This window comes from Scomber japonicus, chromosome 22 (assembly GCF_027409825.1).
Source record: "Scomber japonicus isolate fScoJap1 chromosome 22, fScoJap1.pri, whole genome shotgun sequence".
Lineage (NCBI taxonomy): Eukaryota > Metazoa > Chordata > Actinopteri > Scombriformes > Scombridae > Scomber > Scomber japonicus.
The window spans coordinates 18,227,139-18,247,649 of NC_070599.1; the positions used below are offsets into that span (position 1 = coordinate 18,227,139).

Sequence of the window (20,511 nt, forward strand, 5' to 3'; positions counted from 1 at the left end):
CTTCAAGGACTTATCTCTCTCTATATGTCGGCTGAAAATTAATTAAAGTTCAGTCAGTTATTGAGCTACTGGAAATTAACTTTTTTTTCTGATAATACATCATTTTGACAATCACTACAGCTGTTTTCAAGGTCAAGAATTAACTTTCTACCTCAAGTTTTATGATTACAGATGTTTTTTTTTTGTTCACAAAGCACCACACGCTCTAAGTCTACCCAGTATGAACCTCTTGAATAGGTCGTCTGTCACACTTTCTCTGGTACACCGAGGCTTAAATCACACCTTAGTGGAGCTGTTTTCTATTGGTTTTTTTTGTTTTTTTTGCCAGATTGCGTTGCACACTCCATTGTCACCACCGTTTTAAAGCGTTCATTTTCCCCTTCACATGTGATTAGCTTTGTTTTGTCATGGTTGTCTTCTCCATTTGTTTTTCCATTTGGATTTGATTTGTTTTTAGCAGTTTAGATTTGTTTGTTTGCACCAACGTGTGCCTTTGTATGCATTTCAATACTTCTTATATGCTTCTGTGTATCTTCCTTGTTATAAAAGAGTAAATCCTCCCCCCACCCCCCTTTTTTCTTCCTTGCATTAGAATAAAAGCTCCTTCTTGACGTTTCTAATCGGAAAATATAACAGACTTCAGGTCAATGGTGAGCAGGGTGGGATTATAGGTTCATTTAGAACAGATAAAACCTCTACTGTTCTAGACAAGCCTGTCATCACTTCCTGTCAGCACTGACTCACACACAAATACTTCTCTTCTTTCCCTTTCTTGCCAACTCCTTCACTTATTCCTTCTTGCGCTTTCACCATCATCGCCTCCCTTTTTTCTTCCCATTTATCCTTTTTTTTTTTCCCTCCTCCGTTTCTCCGTCTGAATCTGACTGTGGACGGTGTTCATGCGGTGATTAGGTTTCAGGCAGATCTGTGGTTCTGTGGTCTCTCTTGTGTTGATGTGTACTGTATATGTGTGTGTGTGTGTGTGTGGGTGGGTGTTAATGAAATCCCCCCCCTCCCTTGGGCTCAGGTGTCACTGCAGCTCTCCCTCCACTCTTTTGAATAGCAAGCTCAGTCTTGAGGATCAACATAAGGGCAAAGGTTTTAGACAGTTTCCCATGTACTGAATAAATTAGCGGCTGCTATGTGGGCGGTGTGTGTGTGTGTGTGTGTGTGTGTGTGTGTGTGTGTGTGTGTGTGTGTGTGTATGTGTGTATATGGGGAAACGGGGGGGAAAAAAGACCGCTCAGCACATACATAAAAGGCAGCGCTTTGGTGTTTTGAGCCTGGTGCACACTGGCTCGGCCCTCTCCAAAGCCTGTGGTCATATTACTGAGCGTGGGGTCAAAGGTCAAAGTCAATGAGCCACCGCATACAGAAGGAGCTGTGTTCTAGTGGAGCTGCCACTCGGCTTTCCTCTGTGTTAAACATCGGCCTCTCTGTGTTGTTTTGATGTAATGACAGCCGTGTTTCTGGATCAGCACACATGGTAGACGAGAGCACGTGCAGAGAGGCGAATATGTGTCACCTTCTATACTTATCACCCTGAATTGAGTTTGAGGAGGTTTGATTTAGAAGCTTTTTTTATTTTAGAGTTTTTTTCTTTCTTTTTTTTTTTTTTTCATCAGTGCGACCTAGATTTAAAGTCACGTCACGGTCATCACCGGCTATCTCCTGTGGCTTATCTCAGATATCAAAAATGTGCCTTGAGATATCACGGGGATGTATGGAGAGCACACACATGCACACACACACACACACACACACACACACACACACACACACACACACACGCACATACCTACACACACACAAACACCATCCTCCTCTGAGCCTCTAACAACCTGGGAAACAGTCATCAGCTTAGCGGTGGTCTCCCATACTGAAAGCATTTAATCCGCAGATCGACTTTGTAACAGTAATCTATACACATTATGAAATTGAATTGGAGGCCCTCGCATACTGCAGGAAGCAATCATCATTACTGCCTACAGCCTTCATGCTGCTTTAGTTTCGTCCATATGCTACAATTTTCTGTGTCCAGATATTTCTCCGCCCCCCCCTCAACTCTCTTACCCCAGTCAAACATTACATGCCAATCTAGTCCTGCATTGTTGATGTGTGCATATACACCTGCAGTGTTTCTGTGGTATATCTGCACCTTATTGCATGATTTGGTCCATTTTACGTCTCTGATGACCATTTTCTAACTTTTGGATGTGTTTGGTCACTCTACAGTGGCTCTCTATTCCAGTCCATTTCACCATAGTATACAAATCTGGTTTAAGAGATTTGGGACTTGGGTGTTATGAAGATATATTTAAAGCAATATGTCAAACATGATAAATGTAAGACAAAAAAAATCAAAAGTGACTTCTTCACCTTTAAAGCATCATGTAATGTTATTTTTAATGGACTTATTGAAATAAAGTTGACTTACTCACACCTCTCTTCAATAGTTTTTAATGTGGATAATATAGCATATAAGAAGCAGGACTGGCACTTTATAATATTTGCATTAATGAGATAGAATACTGCAATTACTCAGGCATGTGATTTACTGGATTATTCATTATTCATATCAAATAAACATCAATATCATAAAACACTATGACTATATCCGCTCATGTCATAAAGTTAGGTTATTCTTGTATTGTGTATGTGAAGATGGATTTGAAGAGTCTGCTTTATTGATAAAAAGAATTCAATTACACTTTCTGTCATTGGAAACGTCATCTGGTGAAAACCACACAGCTTGTGTGGCTTTTAGATTGTCAGATAAGGATTACAGTATATGAAACCTCATGGGGTAATACAGTTCTTACCTTCATACCATTTAGATTATTAATAAAAATCAATCAGTTAACAACGTAAAACAAGTCTTTTTCTTCTTTGTCACTTACTTTGCAACTCAAATGAAAATGTTGGACTTTTCTCTGGGCACAGGTCAATGTGCTTAACAATGAAATGCATACTGTATATCAACAGGTGCCATGCTAAATTTAACATAATATCCTTATAATTTATTTGGAAGTGTACTTAAAAGAGCTATTTAAATGCTAAATTAAAATAACCTAGGAAAGTGCTTTACATAGGCTATGCATATACAGTAGGCTATAGGCCATAGACTGTATAGGCTATATAAGGTATGTTCTTTCTACTGTTGCTACACATTACTTTTAGTAGGCTATATTTAGTACATTTAATTAATGACTCTCATCATATCTGTCATATTAAAAAATATACACAACTCTGTCTCTGTCCTCTTCATGCTCTCCAGAGGATAAAAATAATTATAGTTATATCCTATTTATAATAGTTGCAGTGGCGGGAAATCGACACCTGGCGGCGGTAAACGTGCCGTGACGTAATCGCCTGACCTCACAAACATGGCGGCGTCCACTGGCGGGTACAGCCGGTTCGTTTCCGCTTCTAGAAAACTGGGAAGTTATTTGTTTAAAACGGCACTTATCGGCCAGGTTGCGACGAGCAGCGGCAACATGGACCGTGGAAGGCCAGCTAAGGTATGACAGTGCAGTTTATTAGTTTGAGTTTTTATCTTTAACTGTGTCACGACTTTATTTGAGCTACAATAATGTCAAAACAAAGCCTTCATCAGTTGTTGTTTATGTTCCTGTGCTGCCTGCATTTAACTGCGCAGTTCACAGGTAGATAACGGTGCAAGTTCACATGCTCCCATTTACACATATCATTTGGTGTTTTCTGTGTGTTTTGTCTTCCTCAGCTGGAGTTCGCAGTGCAGATGACATGTGAGAGCTGTGCAGTGAAAGTCAGAGCAGCTCTTGAGGGAAAACCAGGTGAGAGAGCATGTTCAGGTTCAGCAGCAGTTTTTATGGCCTGGGGCTGCTTCTCAGTGCATGTTTACATCCTCAGCTGTATCTGACAGCTCTTTGTAATGGTCAGTGTGGTACAAACTGCTCTCATTTCCACAGCAGAGGACCATAACAACAGATAGTATCAGTCTGCTTTTTTTCCCTGCTGCTTGTTTGTGGCTGACAGTATTGTTTACACAGCACTAGAGCTGCAATGATTAATCAATGAGTGGATTGATAGAAAATGAATCTGCATGTAGATTAGATTATTTTATTTCTAATGTGTGAAAGAAGAAAAAAACAAAAACAACATATAAAAAAAGAAAGCACACCTAACAGAAAATATGATGCAATGCACAGCAATGTAGGCCTATTGAGTCATTTTTCAAGCAGAACAATTCCCAAATATTTCACTTATGTTACTTTTTCATAATTAACTATTGTTGGATTTTGGATCGTTAGTGAGACAAAACAAGACACTGATAGAACTATATTTCTGATGCTTTTAAGACCAAACAATTAATCAATTACTCAAAAATATGATTTGCAGATTAATTAATGATATAAACAATTGTTAAAGTAGCTCCACATAGCACATTTCAGGTGAAGTTGATTTGAAATGCGTACTGTATATCAACAGGTGTCATGTTCAAATGAGCACAATACATAAAACAGTTTTTTGGGTGTTTAAATGTCTTATAATTGATTTGGAAGTGTACTTACAAAGAGCTATTTAAATGCTAAACATAACCCAGAGTCTTTTTGTTTATTATGATGTATTTATTTATTTACCTCAATGCACAACAAGTCACCTTTAACTTGATAAAATGTGCAATTTGTCAACAGGCTAGCATAGTATCCAATATCCTGTATATATGAAAAATAAAGTTTATAATACTACATGAATGATGATTAGACATTTTTGGGGTTTATTTGAGTCGTGTCTTAAAGGAAATTCTTTTGAGAATCAACAGCAGCTTTTCACAACTCAACACTACTAGCTAAAAACTAACAACTGTATTTTCACTTTAATTACTGTAGTACCACATTTCATAATTCCATAAAACCCCAGGACACACATACACTGTAGTGCAGGGATGTCAAACATGCGGCCCGTGGGCCAGATCCGGCCCGCCCAGGGGTCCAATACGGCCCACTTTCCTTATTCCTCCCTTCCTTACATCTTCCCATCCTTCCTTCCTGTCTTATTTTCCTTCCTTCCTTCCATCTTTCCTTCCTTCCTGCCTTCCTTCCTTTATTGCTTCCGTCTTACATTCCTGTCTACTTTTCCTTCTCCTTCTTTTCCTCCCTTTCTTCCTTCTATCTGTCCTTCCTTCCTGCCTTCCTTCCGTCTTACATTCCTGTCTACTTGTCCTTCTCCTCCTTCTTTTCCTCCCTTTCTTCCTTCTATCTGTCCTTCCTTCCTTTCTTCCTTCCATCTTTCTGTCCTTCCTTCCTTCCTTCCTTCCTTCCTTTCATCTTTTTAATGATCCGGCCCATGTGAGATTAAATTGGGAAGTATGTGGCCCTTAAATGAAAATGAGTTTGACACTGACAATGACTGACAATGAGTTTGTAGTGTAACTAATGCTAAACCTGAGAGGATATAAGTATTCAGGATGTTTTTGAATATGGACACAGTTGGTAGTTTGTTTCATGATCTGAGTCAGTCTGTATTGTTGTCAGAAATCATTTAGTGTTATAAAGGCCACAAATATGGAGGTGGATGAAGAGGAACTGAGATGTCACAGTATGTTTGAGCATCTGTTCGGCATCTGGAAAACCAGAAATCTTTTAAATGATATAAATCAAAGGTCTCTATGTGTGTTCATTTATTGTAGAAGTCTTAAATCCCACAGTGTGATAACAGGTTTCATTGTGGTGAACTTCACACATTTACTACAACAAGGATACAATATGTCTGAAGTATTTCCCCTCATATTTCATCCTAGCTTTGCTTCCCTTGATCTTAGAATTCTGTTTACATCCTTTTAAACATTGCAAGCGTTGTATTTCCACCGGCCTTAAATTAAGTCCCACACAGCATTAAACATATCTTAAAAGTTTAAATTCGGCTTTGTGAACTCTTCCTCCTGACTTTGTTGCTGCATATATTCGCATGGCTGCAACTTCAGATCATTTTCATTATCAGTATTTTCCAGTTAATTGAATAATTGTCAGTGAAGTGTCAGAAATTGCTTATTTAGTCTGACCAAAAGTCCAAAATCCAAAAATATTTAGCGAAAACAGAGATTAGAGAAAGATAAGGCTGAATGATTGACCTTTTTGTTTAATTTATGAGTAAAAGGATTAATTAAATATCAAAAGTATTGTGGATTAATCAGCTCTTTCTGTCTGCACTGTTGTTTCTTGTGCTTTTTTCTTGTCTTATTGAGCTGTTGACGGTAACATCGGTATGTGTTTGCAGGAGTGCAGTCGGTCAGTGTGGATGTCAGTAAGGAGGCGGTGTTGGTGGAGTCTGTTCTGACCAGTGCAGAGGTGCAGGCTCTGATAGAAAGCACGGGACGCCAGGCTGTGCTAAAGGGCATCGGAGGATCAGAGCAAGGTAAGAAACCACAAGCATGAAGCTATGGTCTACCTTTTTGTTCAAATTTTAGACTCCTTATAAGTTCTACTAGTAGAAAGTACTAACTGTACTTTCAATGGATGAATAAATTGTGTTAATCTGCTGTTAATTAATCTCCCTGCAGAGCAAAGATACTTGTTAAATGAGGATTAAATGCTGCTCTAATGTGTTTAAACACTAGTTCTGTTCACACCAATCTAAGAAATACCTCCTGGGTGAAGAAGGTCGCTCTAAATAGACACACATATATATCTATATACGCACATTTATGGTGCATAATATACAGTGTAGCTGCATTGGAGCAGAGCCAAGACATGTTTAGCTCAGTTAACCTCTCAAACTGAGCTGGTTATGCTTGATTTAAAAAAAAAAAAAGAAAAAAGAAAAAAGAAACCCACCTCAGTCTGTCTCCTCGGCTCTATTTCCGTGTATTTTTATGTTCAGCGCTCAGTTTCTCTCAGATAAAATTAAACATAAGCTGGGAAGTATAATCTGATCACAAGCAGCCACCCGAGACACATTTGTGATGCATTCTTATTCCTTATGTGAGCTGCGATCCGTCTCAGTCAGATCCAAACATGATGTATAGAGGTGCGTTCAGGGCCACAGCGGTAAACATACACACTGTTCAGGATCTGTTTGTTTTTTATGAGAGACCTGGGAGCAGCGGTGGCCATGCTGGCTGGCGTAGGAAAGATCCAGGGAGTGGTGCGTTTCCTCCAGTTGTCTACAGATCGTTGCTTGATCGACGGGACCATTGACGGGTTGGAGCCCGGACCCCACGGCCTCCACGTCCACACCCTGGGGGACCTCACAGAGGACTGCCTCAGGTAGGTTTGGTAAAAAGTTAAAGCATATTACTAACCTGAAATTACATCAAACCTCAGAGTTAAGAAACTTCATATAGATAGAGGTTTGAAGGGAATGTAAGAAAGATGACATTTTTATATTTTACAGTAAATTTAGCTTCCATATTCTTTATTTGAGCCGTCCTTGATCCCCTGGCACAGACACAAGGTGCTCATTCATTTCCTTGAGAAAATACTGTGAGTCCTTCATAGATCTAGAAAGTACTTTTCCACACTGTAAAAAAAAAAATCCCCATTTCAAACTTTTCCTATTAAAGATATCATCAGTGATCCTCGTCATATAAACACAAGAGTCTCCTGAATAATTGAACCATATTACAGGTTTATCTGAAACCTTTTTCCCCCCTGTCAGTTTGGTGAATGGCTCATAATATTACATCCATTAAGAGACGAGTCAGAGAGGAGGAACGGAGCAAATTCACAACAGTTTCTCATCTCAGTTTGAAGCTAAGTACCACACTGTAGGTATAGAAACTACGATTGGGCCTCCACAAAGTGTAATCTTGGGCTTCCGCTTGGCTTTATCAGTGAGTGTAACAGAAGTGTAAGCTCAATATGCACCTTGTTTGTAGCTTTGACTTTTTATCAGTAGCTGGTACTTCATATAAAAATATAACATGTCAGATTTTGTGTGGCACTTTTATTAGCATCATTTTAAAACTCCACAAACCATATCACAATACAGACAGGCATTTAATTACTTATAAGAAATATTAGAAATATTTGAAAGTAGAAACTTTAAAAACAGGATCATTTCTTTCCAGCAAGTATCCCTAGACACCCCCCAAAAAATTCACGTCATAAAACATTATATAAGACATATTTGCTCCATCATGTTGGCCTCGGGGGGGGGGCTGTGACTCATACCATGTTAACTACAACATCCCAGTTTAGAGTCAAGCTGGGGGACCTTTTCTGTTTCATGTCATCCCTCTTTCTCTGCCTCCGCATTTCCGGTCTGCTTCTTGACCACGCGTACTATCAATTAAAGGCAAATACGCTCAAAAATACAAGAAAGGGGGCAGCAGTATCTAACACAGATGTTTCTCTTCTGTGTTGATGATTCAGCTGCGTGTGCTCAAACTGTCAGTCGTTTAAATTGTTGATGCAGAAAGTGAATGAGACTGAAGTATCCTGTTTCTTCCTCTTGTTTAATTAAATTAAATTCCTCCCATTCTGCAGTTGTGGAGAGCACTTCAACCCCTTTGGAAGACAGCACGGCGCACCGGAGGACTCTGAAAGGGTACAATATACTATCTTTTCCTCCAGAGCTCCAATAATATCACTTTGTCATGTAATCATTCATTTTTATAAGTTTGAAGTCCACTCGCTTGATGCTGTGGATCAGAGCATTTCCGTTCACGAATATCAAGGAGCAAAGTCTTTATATCATAAATCATCACAAAGTCACTCCTGAGAATTTCAACATAGGCCAAATACGAGATGTGATTTCCCGCTCAGATTGCCAAATTTGTCCCACAGGAGCTATTTGGAGGAGTTCTGCTCCAGGTGCTAAATTTTCAATAAAGTGTGTGAAAGAGCTGCGACTCAGAGGCCTTGCTTCTTGGCTTTCATGCTGTGTGCTCCTCGTGTATTTATGTTTTTTTTTGTTTTTGTTTTTTTACAGTTCAGTGTTATTCATTTGTTGTGTGTCACTGTGGTTATGTGTAATTCTCACATGTAGTATTGTTGCACAGCATGTAGGTGATCTGGGAAATGTCGTGGCCGGACCAGATGGCAGAGCCTCATTTAGACTAGAAGACAGTCAGCTAAAGGTAACACTCACACACACACACACACACACACACACACACACACACACACACACACACATACATACAGAGCCTGACACTGCTAATAAGCCAGATAAATACAATATATTAAGCTTAATTTAAGAGAAAATCAGTTTTTTTATTAACATTTAATTTGTGAAGCAGCACCGAACAGCAGGTTGTATTTTCCTTCTTATTTGATCACTGCAGGTGTGGGATGTGATTGGCCGGTCGCTCGTAGTGGACGCGGAGGAGGACGACCTGGGTCGAGGAGCTCACCCGCTCTCCAAACAGACCGGAAACTCTGGAGAAAGGTGAGTCAGCAGCAGTGGACACAAGATAAGATCAAAGTGGGGTGTTGTAGTGTGAGTTGGAGGTTCAGTGTTCATTGACTCAGTATTACAGGAGGTGGACAAAATAACAGGAACACTTGACATCAGCGCTAGCAATATTATATTGTACAGACATACAGTTGCTACGTATGTAAGATTTTCCCCAAAATTCAATGTGTATATAAAACTATTGTAATATTGTGCTGTACATTTATGATAATGGGTTATTTGAAAAGTCAAAATGAAGACCTCCTGTTTAAAACATTATTTTGTTTGATGTCTTACTTATCCTTATAGCTCAGGTCTGTGCAGTGAGCATTATTAGCCAGATTATAATAAATCAACATTAAAAATACATTTTAAAATAGATTAAAACCACATATGCAGCCCTATTTTGGTCAGTAATGTATTAAAGTCAAATTTCACAAGCAAATTATTAAAGTTTGAAATCTTTCAAGAGACTAAAAAGTGTAATTATCTTGATTGATTGATGATTTATTAGCACCAGTCATGTCAAATATTAAGAGCACTGTTAAAAGGCTGCTATTAAGTAACAAGGCTGCTCTTTTGAAGCTTTTTTCCTTTATTTTAACAATTAAATTAAAATCTTTTACAAAAGAAAAAAGAATAAAACCGTCAACAAAACATTAAAGTGAAGCGTGGTATACATTTCCTCCACTTTCTTCATTTGCATATTTCCCCTAATTTCATCCAGATCTAGACACACGAGGATGGCGTCCACGTGTTGCCAACCCTTTTATCATTTTTCTGTCTCTTTTTTTTTTCTCTCTTCTCTGCAGGCTGGCCTGCGGCATTATCGCCCGATCAGCGGGCCTCTTCCAAAACACCAAGCAGATTTGTGCCTGCGACGGGGTCACGATATGGGAGGAGAGAGACCGGCCGATAGCTGGGAAAGGTCGAAGCAAAGCCAACACAGAGACGCCGGCAGCAAACCTCTGAAGCGGACACACAAACACCAGCCGGATCTGTGACTGTCGCAGTAATGATCATCTGTGTTCGGGCAGACAGACAATCAGAGCTGAAGCGAAGGAAGATCGAGCATGAACAGCTGGACAGATGACCAAAGAAAAATGGCCTTATTGTAACTTTTTTTTGTTTGTTACCCCAATGACAAAATGAAAAGCACTTACAGTTACAGGTAGCGTCCTTTTTGAATGTTTTAAAAGCACTAAAACAGCCTGTTGAGGTCATCTGATTAGCTAGATCTCTGTTACACTGCTAAATGTTTGCATAACCAGAGGCCTCTGACACAGCTGTCTCATCATGGTGTAAAAATGATGTTTGATCTGCTTTGAGATATTAGTTTTGTCTGTGCACTGGATGAGATATAAACGCTCCTCCGTTTCCTATTAAAATGTCTTAATTATGCAAGTTTCCTAAAAAGAACTCATCACACTAAGATCCTGCTAGTCTCACATCACATCAAACACTGTGAAGGAGCTCAGATCATTTCAAAAGAGAAATGTGATTTTGGTAAAAGATATATCCACATATATTGAAATTAAAGAGGAAAATCAACACATACACACACAGAGATGGGATTATGAAATGTGTCATTCTGAAGCTTATTATATTTACTGTCTCAGTTTTTTGACTGAGAATGCATAAAAACTAGCTTAAATTGTTTAAACACTATCAGAAAAGTTGAAACCGATGTCTTAAAGTAATATTAGATAACTAGTTTCAACACAGTTTGTAAGAACGTAGCTCAACACTGGACAAAGGAGTAATTTATTGTAAATAATTTATTGTAATATTAAAGTTTTATTAGTTTAATGGAAAGTTTGACCAAGCCTAGCTAAACTTAAACATGTGCATTTAGAGGATCACAGGTTTACATGTGTAGCCGCCACCGCAGTGTGTTAGCTTAACCACTTCCCTCTGTTTAAAGAAGAACAATAAAGAGATCCTCCAACAAAAAAAGGGAACAACTGAGCCCCCCCCCCCCCCCCCCAAACATAAAGAGATAATCTGCACCGTCATCGGCTGTTCCTGCCTCAGTGTGTTCATTATGAATCCATAAGGTGGGGTGAGTGACTTGGATAAGAGAGATGAGGGGAAAAGCCTGGAAGAGAGAGAGAGTCATATTCCACTTGGGGGTGAAAGGGCAAGAGGGGGGTAAAGGTTTTAGAGAGGAGAGGAGGGGCATCTTGAAGGATTGTGTGCTCAGCTGTTTGTTTTTTTTTTCTTTCTTCAACATGGAGTGTGTGTATCGAGTTCTTCATGGCTGCTGTGGATTTAACTTCAGAGCCACACGATGCTGGATGCTGGAAACTGGCATTTTTTGTAAATCACGATCATGTGCCATAAATCTTTTGATGACTTAATCTGAAATTGCACTCGATGATTGAAGTATAAAATGATGTATAAAACTTCTACCTGCCGCTGACACTTGTTGATTTCTGTTGAGACATTTTTCTTCTTGATGGAGATGTCAATGTTAGGATGTTGCCATATGAGAGTTATTTAGCAAAGTTCTACATTGATTTTCTTCTTTTTTTTCAAATTGAACATCTGTCTTGTCCTCGTGATGCCTGAATAAGCTTATTGAACCCCCCCCCACCATCCAAATGTTCAGTCTCTGTCTTCTTTTCCATTTCTCTCTGAGGTCTGTGAACGCATCTTGAATGTAAGGCTACAGCTAACATTTGCTTTTATTATTATTATGATAATATTATAAATGTTGATTCATTTTTTGATGGGTAATTTTGACCTAAAATGTTTATAATAATTAATAAATTAATAATAATTTAAAAATACACATTATAGTTATAGTTACAGGTATACCTAAATAATATAAGTCTTAAGTTTTAAAATTATGGTTTCAAATGGCCTTTTTTATGTCAGACATTAGTTCAAACCCCAAAGAAGGCTGCAACTATTTTTTCCATTATCTAATAAATAATATAAGATAAGATCTTTTTTTTTTTTTTTTTTTTTGCTTGATTGACTCCTTTAGTTTATTAAAGATGTCAGTCACGGTTTCCCCAAAACCAAGATTCATGTCCCAATTTGTCCCAACTAACAATCCACCACCCTAAAATATTCAGTTTACCATCATCCACATCTAAAGAAATCAGAAAAATATCACATTAACAAACTGAAATGAATGAATGAGTGTATTATTTCTTTAAAAAATGTGTCAAAATGATTCATTGATTATTAAAATAGTAATTCCCTGTATGTTAAACCTCTAAACCTGATTCAGTAACTCACCATTTAAACTATACCTGGTGTGTATGTATGTAAACCAGCTGTAATTTTGCTCTTGCATAGTCTCTCAGGAGTGTGTCATATTCCTTGTCACATAATCATCTCTTAATTGAACTCCCTCTTCAATTATTACCATGTCTCTTTAGACCACCCCTCCCCTAAAAAAACCCTTGATGTCTTTGAGGTAGCCTTTACTCCTCTCCAATAAACAAAAACCGACCTTTTTATATGCGTGTACTGTGTGTGTGAGTCATGTTTTTGTGAGGATTCAGCATCCTCCTGGGTGCAGCAGCAGCAACAGCAGCAGCAGCCCTCCCCCCTCTCTCCCTCTCTCTCTCTCTCTCTGCAGACTCTCCAGCAGTATGCCCGACATTCAAACGGAAGCAGGCGCTACCATTTTGAAACACAGCACCGCCTAGGTAAGATGGTAGATCCTTTTTTTTTAATTTCATCGTCTTTAAACGCAACATTATTGTCATTTGAAATGTATGGGAGGTAATTAACTCCGGTTGGGTCTTAAAGCTCTGGTGGTTTTTGGAGGGGGTAATGATTAAAAAGGGGGGGCTGATTGTGACCGCGTTGTTGCGCCGGATTCACTCGGTGTTACACTGTATTCATTCCTGTGTGGAAAATGTGATTGTCTGTTGTTACATTGTACCAAATCTCCCCACTGAGAGCCGGTTACTGTATCATGTGATAGCCTTTTATTAAAGCTGGGGCGCTGTTACACAGTTAAATTAAATGGTTCTCGCTGCCATTTTTTTTTTTTGCGCCTTCATTGTGAGACTTGTTTTTGCTTTTGGACACAAACAAGCATCCCGTGTGTATGTGTGTGTATGTGTGTGTGTGTGCTTGCCTGCCTCGCCGTGCACATTTTGTACAGAAAACGTGGACAATGCTTCCAAGCAACGTGTTTATAACTAAGTTAGCTTGTGTCTTTTTAGCCTTTTTTTGTTTTTTTTTTAAAATAAAAGCCCCGAGCTGTTGAAATGTGTTGACTCAGCGTCGTGCTGCGTCATCAGAAAAGCCAGCTTCCCCCCTTTTGGTTGTTATGCCTCAGATGAACCCAGTGTTTCACACAGCAGCCATAGCCTGTGTAACATTTGGTCACACTTACATACAGTATACACACACTTGAAGGAAATGACTTGCATGTCTGTTTTATTGCGTTATTTTTATGAACAGCACTCTCCAGGAGGTGGAGAAGGAGAAAGGAGGAAGAGAGAGAGAAGGGGAGGGGGTGTACTTCATCAGCTGACTGGAGCCTAAAACGAAAAAATAGAAATGTCACTTCTCTGGTGTCATGTTCCACTTTGCCCTTTGATTTACAGCCAGCCATAAAGGTTGAGTCTCAAGAGAAAAGGTGTTGGAACAACCTGTAGAAACACTGTGTGTAGTTTGACCCTCAGATTAAGAAGCTGGAGAGGAAGAAAGACATGTGGGGATTCGAGGTGGATTATTCGACAATAATGTGGTATGAAAGTCTTGAAACTCACACCTTCTTCATTGTTAATCCGATCTGTATAAACAAATGTAAGTTGGAGATTGAATATTGTTTCCTGTTGTGCAACAGTTGAGCAGGTATAGTGCAGGTCGAACAGCAACGAGGATGGAAACGGGACAAATCATCATTGTGTAAGAGACGAAGAGTGTGGTGAAAAAGCAGTGGAGACAGGACAGAAGTGTAAAGACTGTAAAGACTGTAAAAGAAGACAATAGAGAATAATGTAAATCAGGGGTTTTCAAAGTATGAGACTGGGGGGCAAAGCTTGGAAAAAGGCACTCCCTCATCCTCTCTGATGCCTATAGGATCACGACTATGTTATTTGATCCTATAGACACTCAATAATCAAGCTAAGATAGTCTAATATTGCTGTTTGACGTAATTCAACTTGAACTAAATACTTAAAAATCATCCGTCCTAAGGTATTTTGTAGTTTCTGACTTTGTGAAAGTGGGATAAACCCCAAAACTACTAACTGCATCTCCGAGCTATCTCCTTAAGCAAATCACACACATTTCGGCTACGTGATTTCCTTTTGATAACCATTGTAATATACTTCCTCTTCCATTCACTGAGCTTCCCCTCAAAGTGTTGGCAGCTCCCCTGGAGAGGCCCGCGGCCCGCCTCCCACTTTTTTTTGCAAACCTCTGGTGTAAACTGTTACTGTTACTCTTTTAGCAGCAGGTAGTTTGCTGTAAAGTGTAGGTTGTCCTAATTGTAGGGTGCTATAAAGTTATAATCACCATTAATGTTAGCATTGGTGTAAAAACGTGGTGTCTTTTTTTTCCAGGCTGTATTCTCTATCTTTAATGAAATGCCTCCACGCTATCTAAACACATGTGTTATCTTGGTTTTTGTGGGAGAACACAGGTTTCTTTTTTTTGCCTAATCTTTTGTTTATCTTACTTGTCACTTCAAAGACAAATATGCGGTCTGAGTGTTGTATTTAATTTTTGAAGTCTGAATCACCTGGCTGCTAATTCAGGCTTTTACCTTACCTTGCGTTAACGGTAAGACTCAGATCACAAGTGGCTGCTTTACTTTTTAACATTTGAGTGAAAGCTGAATGATACTTGTATGCTCTCCTTAATCTGTTGATTGTTAGAGATTTAGCAGCTTCCTGTCGGTCTTCATAAAGTCGCAAATTAGTATTTTATCTGGAGAGTTTCTTAACTATGTGATGTGTGTGTTTGTTTGATCTCTGGGTCTTCAGTCTTTTGTATCTTAAATCTCTGGATGAGTAACAAAAAAGTTTCATGTTGGAGAAACTGAGCAGGTCTTGTTCTTTTTAATTCAAAGTCAGCAGCACCCCTCCCCCACAAGCATTTTAAGCCCTGAAAAAGAAACTAAATAGCTGGGTCAGCTATGTGCCGTGTACCGCAGTCTACCGTTGTAATCAGACACACACATTCACATTCACACACTCACACACACAACTTCCCTCTCCTCGTCAGACTGCTACAGAGCCAAAGGTGTGACTTTGTGTATGCTCAGTAGTTGTTACATCTGTGGCAGCTGATACTTGTTGGTTGCAGCTAATCCTCCCTCACTTATCTCTAACCACAGTCAAGCACTTCACTCCTCTCACTCACTCTCTCTTTCTCTCTCTCTCTCTCTCTCTCTGCAGCGCCATGGACAAGAGCCACACAGTGAAGCTCTTCGTGGGCAACCTGGCGTTGGACACCACCCAGGAGGAGCTGTCAGCCATCTTCGAACCCTACGGCCAGGTGGTCAGCTGCAGCGTGCTGCGGCAGTTTGCCTTCGTCCACTTGCAGGGCGAGGGCGCCGCCGAGCGTGCCATCCGGGAGCTCAATGGGCGGGAGTTTCGCGGGAGGAATTTGGTGGTGGAGGAGTCGAGGGGGAGGCCGTTGCACTCCACCAAGGTGTTTGTGGGGAATCTGAGTGGGATGTGCACCACCGAAGATCTCCAGCAGCTCTTCCAGACGTTTGGGAAAGTTCTTGAGTGTGACAAAGTCAAAGGTGAGTGAAGACTCCAAGTAACATTTGAACTGTTTTATATCCCTCCCAACAAGGTGTGATCAATGATACTATAAAGCTACTTTATGAGTGAAGTTATGCTGTTGCTAGGGATGGGAATTGATGGTATATTCTGCTTCTGCCTCAATTTTCTGAATGGAAAAAAGTAGGCCTACACAGGTTTTCAGTGTCAAGGTAACTGTTTTATTTTCAAAGTTTGAACACAGTGTAGAGGTGTGCATGCCACAGCATGCTGGAGCAAGTGATTCTGCTCAGAGAAAGGATTGTTAGGAGATCACCCTCAGGTTATCTCAGTGTTAGTGTCCTGCAGTGCAGTGTAGTGAGCCAGCTAGCCCGTTAGCCCTGGTTGGTAACAGCTGACCATTAGTTAACTCCATTAGTCCAGCAGCAGAACAGCCCAATCACACTACTTTATTATTCTGGGTGTGTTTTGTTTGCTGTCTCTGTCCTACCACCATGAGCCCGTCTTGTTTCCTGTTGACGTCATTTTATTACAAATGTGTAACTGTCAGAAAATCATGCCAACATCAATAAAAGGAACTGATAAGCTCAGAGGCATATAATTCAGATGCCTCTGAGCTTATCAATGTGGAACCGGTTCCCAACTGGAACCGGTTCTTGATTCCCATCCCTACTCGTAGTGCAGGTAAGAGATTATATCTGTCGTTGTATTGTGATTTTTGAGATTTTGAGTGACTGCAAGGTCTGTGTGTTAGTGTGACCATGTGATGATACACCAGTGTAAAGTTCTTAGTGTGTAAAACAATAAATTAGACACAATAAAAAAGTCACATCCTTGTAAAGACGGACAAGGTGGTTTATTATGGCACGATTCATACTTTATAGTAGAAGTAATAAGTAAGAACCTGTGGCAATGCCACTGTGATGCTAATTGTTGTCCCTGCGCTCAATGACAGCCAGGCATTCCTCTTCTGCAGGCTACGCCTTTGTCCACATGGAAAACAAGGAAGATGCGCTCCAGGCTATCGAGGCCCTGCATGGCACCTCATTTAAGGGCCGCCCCCTATCCGTGGAGCTTTCCAAGGTCCAACCCAGCAAACAGGCACCTACAGGGAAAATCCCCTGTGTTAACTGTGGAAAGCAGGGCCACTATGCTGGAGAATGCCCTGTGGGGAAGCCGTCTCTGGAGCAGTACCAGAGTCAGGCAGCGGTCTTGGCCGCCGCCGCCGCTGCAGCCGCCGGCCTTCCATTACAGGTCCAACAAAGCGTTCACAATTCAGTCTACAACACCTCCACGTTTGATCCCACATACGCAGCTCTCACTGGGATCACCACAGGCACACGCACTGATGGAAACCCAGTGAATCCAGCTGTTTATGGTGCCCTTGCCAGCCAGGTGTACGGTGCCAATGTTGCCAGTCAGCTTTATGGAACGGTAGCCAATCAGGCAGCTCTTACATCAGGCGCTACACAAGTATACAGCTCGATGACACCTAACATCTACGGCCAGGTGGCTGCGAGTCCGGCGGCGGCCGCTGCAGCGGCAGCAGCAGCGGCTGCATACTCAACTCCAGTTTACACTCCAACTATGGCCAACCAGCATGTCTATCTGACTGCTCATGGATTAGAAATGCCAACAGCAGCGGCTGCAGTCAACCCCGCCTACACTGTAGCTCCAGCAATTTATGGTGCTGCCACGCCAGCCTACGCTCATATAAGCACCATGGGAGCAGCGGACCCTACCACAGCCCTCTTTGAGGCCGCCAGGCAGGCACATTATTTTGCTCAAGGCCAGCATGTAGTGGCTGAGCAGCAGTCAGTAGCTGCAGCAGCGGCAGCAGCTGTGGCAAAGTCTGGGGAAAGGGACCGCAGTCCCCTACGGAGGTCGGCACCCCTTTTACCAGACCCTGTGATGAAGCCTTTCATTTACCAGAGAGCCAAGCCACGCCGACCCCTGCTCCCCACACCAGCGGGTCGAGCAGCGGAAGAAGCAGCAGAGGCTGCAGAGGACCCCATGGCAAGGTAGGACATGATCTTTGACTATCTTTTTCCATCAGGTATGCAGCACCACTGGAACACTCCCAGAGGGCTGAGTTTAGGTTTCTCTGCTACTCTTCAACTGTTCAAAATACTGTAGTGCACTGGAATGTCCGCTCCTCTGTGAAATACTAATGCTAACTCCAGGGATCTGATTTATGTTTTTAGTCATGCTTTCACAATCTTGCAGGCACATTTCTCATGGCTGATTAAATGCTTTTTTTGCATTCGCCATGCTTCTTGTTTGCTTTATCACTCCCTTGTTATACCCTGTGTTGCCAAGCGCCATACTTCTTCCTACCTAAACCTGCTTTTCCCTCCCCAAAACCCATCCCTCTCCATTCCCTCCGTCCTCCCTTCTCTTAGGTACTATGCCGAGTACTACCAGCAGCTGCAGCAGTACCCCCAGTTCCAGTATGCCTACCCGCCCCCGAGCACAATGGCAGCCCTCACTGGTATGCCGGGAGTGTCTGCTGTGCAAGCAGTCCCTACTGTCTCCGCGATGTCTGGCCACCCGGCCGCTACGCTGGACGCCCTCAGGCCAGTGGTCCCCACCGCTGCGGCAGTAGCAGCCGCCATGGCTGCGCCCAGGGTGTATGAGCCGCCGTTGCCGCCGCCCACGCGCAAGGAGGCCATCCTCCGCCGCCCCGAACTCTCCCTTCACACGCCTGAGCCCCCCTTCCGATAGTCGCACACAACTCTATGCCCCCCTCCCACCCCTCCTTCTTTGCCCTAAACCTCACCCCTGACCCACCTCCTCTTCCACCCCAAACTTGACCACCTTACAGCAGCTGTATGTGTGTGTACGTGATTGAGTGTTTGCGTCTGGGGGCTCCACAGTAAGGGTGCGAGGTGGGGTTTGAAACCGGGGGCTTGGTTTATTAACCTGCTTTACGAGGGACTTGATCAGCTAACCTTGGTCCTGTTTGCATACACACAGTGCAGCCATGAAAGGGAGGCTCTCATCTGTTGTACGGGCATTCTTTGCGCTTCTCGGTTTTACTTTTTTATTGTGCCAGTCTCACACTTGTGCCAGTATTGGACTGATCCACTCAGTCATTTCATATGCCTTTATTTCCGCAACCCAGTTATGATTTTCTAAGGCCAAATCTACCATAAAAGACAATGGTTTATTTAAACTATTAGCCATCCTCCTTTAGGCCTAGATGATCATTTAGGGCAGCTAATTTGAAACCTTTTTTGCCTTATGTTGAAGAGTATGTAATGTAATCAGATGGGAAGTCAGATAAACACATATTGTGTACTGGTTGTATTGCATGTGTCCAACAGAACCAAGGTTGATGTGTTTTGTGGGGGTGGGTGGGAAGGGGAGGGGAGGGGCAGGCGTTTGTCTTGAATGTGATATGGATGTAGTATGTGTGAACGAGTGAAAGAGAGAGATACTGTATGTGCGGGCTCCTGACCTTGCAGCGCACAAACGCAGCAGCTATGACTGCACCTTGCAGAAAAAAAAACAAACGTTAAGCACACATAATACGTACTGTAATGTATGTTTGGATTTCTCCTTGAACCTTTTTTCCCCCTCAAATCCCCCCCCCCCCTACCTGTGCTCTAACTACAAAGCTGCAAGACACTGCTTCACCTCTCTTTCTCTTTCTACAGCTGCCTACCTCTGAGAGTAAATTTCAGTGTAGATTCTATTGTATTCCACTCTTTCACTCAGTCAGCAGTTTATTTCCTGCTCCTCGTAAAAAAAAAAGGTACAGGGTCGGCAGTTTAGTAAAAGGGTGGGTGGGGGGAGGGTGGGAGGGTGTCAATGTTGACAATGACTTTTGTAGATATTCTGTATCTAGTCCTCCTACATGTTCAGAGGCCTTTTTTTAAAAAGATATAGTGTACGTGTTTCGTTTGTTTAAGTGTAGTTTACATGTAATACAAGTCAACCTGGGGTGTAATGAATTGTACATGGACAAATAACCCATGTGTGACTACTGAATGAGCTGTTTACAAAAGGATATTTACAATGCATCCTACTTAGAATCATGATTATATGTGACAAGCTCAATTATGTGCCTATAAGCTTTGAGTGAAGTGCATTACGTGGAGGGATCTCCCATTTTAAGTGCTTTTTAACATTACTTTTTAATCATTTCGGGGGCTAATAAAGCCCTCCCAGAGCTTAGTATCCAGGAGACTACGAGCTAGCGGCGCTTCCTCGTAGACTCCTGTATTTTGATCCTCATATTTTTTCATATCATAGGGTTTTTAAAAAGCCACAAACTGAGCCTCACAGGTTCATACTTAGTCGCTGGTTTTAAGCAGAAACGACAGTGATAGCACCAATGAAGTGAGAGATGGGGCAGTATCTTCCAGTAGCCCCAACTATCATCCTTTTTATTTCCAAATACCAGACCTGCTTTAGATCG

At 41.5% G+C, this 20,511-nt stretch overlaps 2 protein-coding genes across 4 annotated transcripts; both read left to right on the top strand.

The window, feature by feature from the left end:
- The first annotated feature begins 3,386 nt into the window (after positions 1-3,386).
- On the top strand, positions 3,387-11,533 carry ccs (copper chaperone for superoxide dismutase). The gene is made up of 8 exons (XM_053343538.1): positions 3,387-3,521; positions 3,743-3,815; positions 6,259-6,396; positions 7,073-7,247; positions 8,469-8,529; positions 8,984-9,061; positions 9,269-9,372; positions 10,191-11,533. Exons 1-8 carry the CDS (start codon positions 3,387-3,389, stop codon positions 10,348-10,350), a joined length of 924 nt encoding a protein of 307 aa, XP_053199513.1. The 3' UTR covers positions 10,351-11,533.
- Positions 11,534-12,979: 1,446 nt separating this feature from the next.
- rbm14b (RNA binding motif protein 14b) lies at positions 12,980-19,435 on the top strand. Of its 3 annotated transcripts, none has more exons than XM_053343522.1 (4): positions 12,980-13,043; positions 15,756-16,108; positions 17,044-18,109; positions 18,491-19,435. In XM_053343522.1, the coding sequence occupies exons 2-4, from the start codon at positions 15,760-15,762 to the stop codon at positions 18,810-18,812; spliced, it is 1,737 nt and encodes a 578-aa protein (XP_053199497.1). In that variant the 5' UTR covers positions 12,980-13,043; positions 15,756-15,759; the 3' UTR covers positions 18,813-19,435. The 3 variants fall into 3 exon arrangements, with proteins under 3 accessions (XP_053199497.1, XP_053199498.1, XP_053199499.1); XM_053343523.1 differs by having other exon boundaries at positions 17,065-18,109; XM_053343524.1 differs by lacking the exon at positions 18,491-19,435 and having other exon boundaries at positions 17,048-17,592.
- Positions 19,436-20,511: the final 1,076 nt, after the last annotated feature.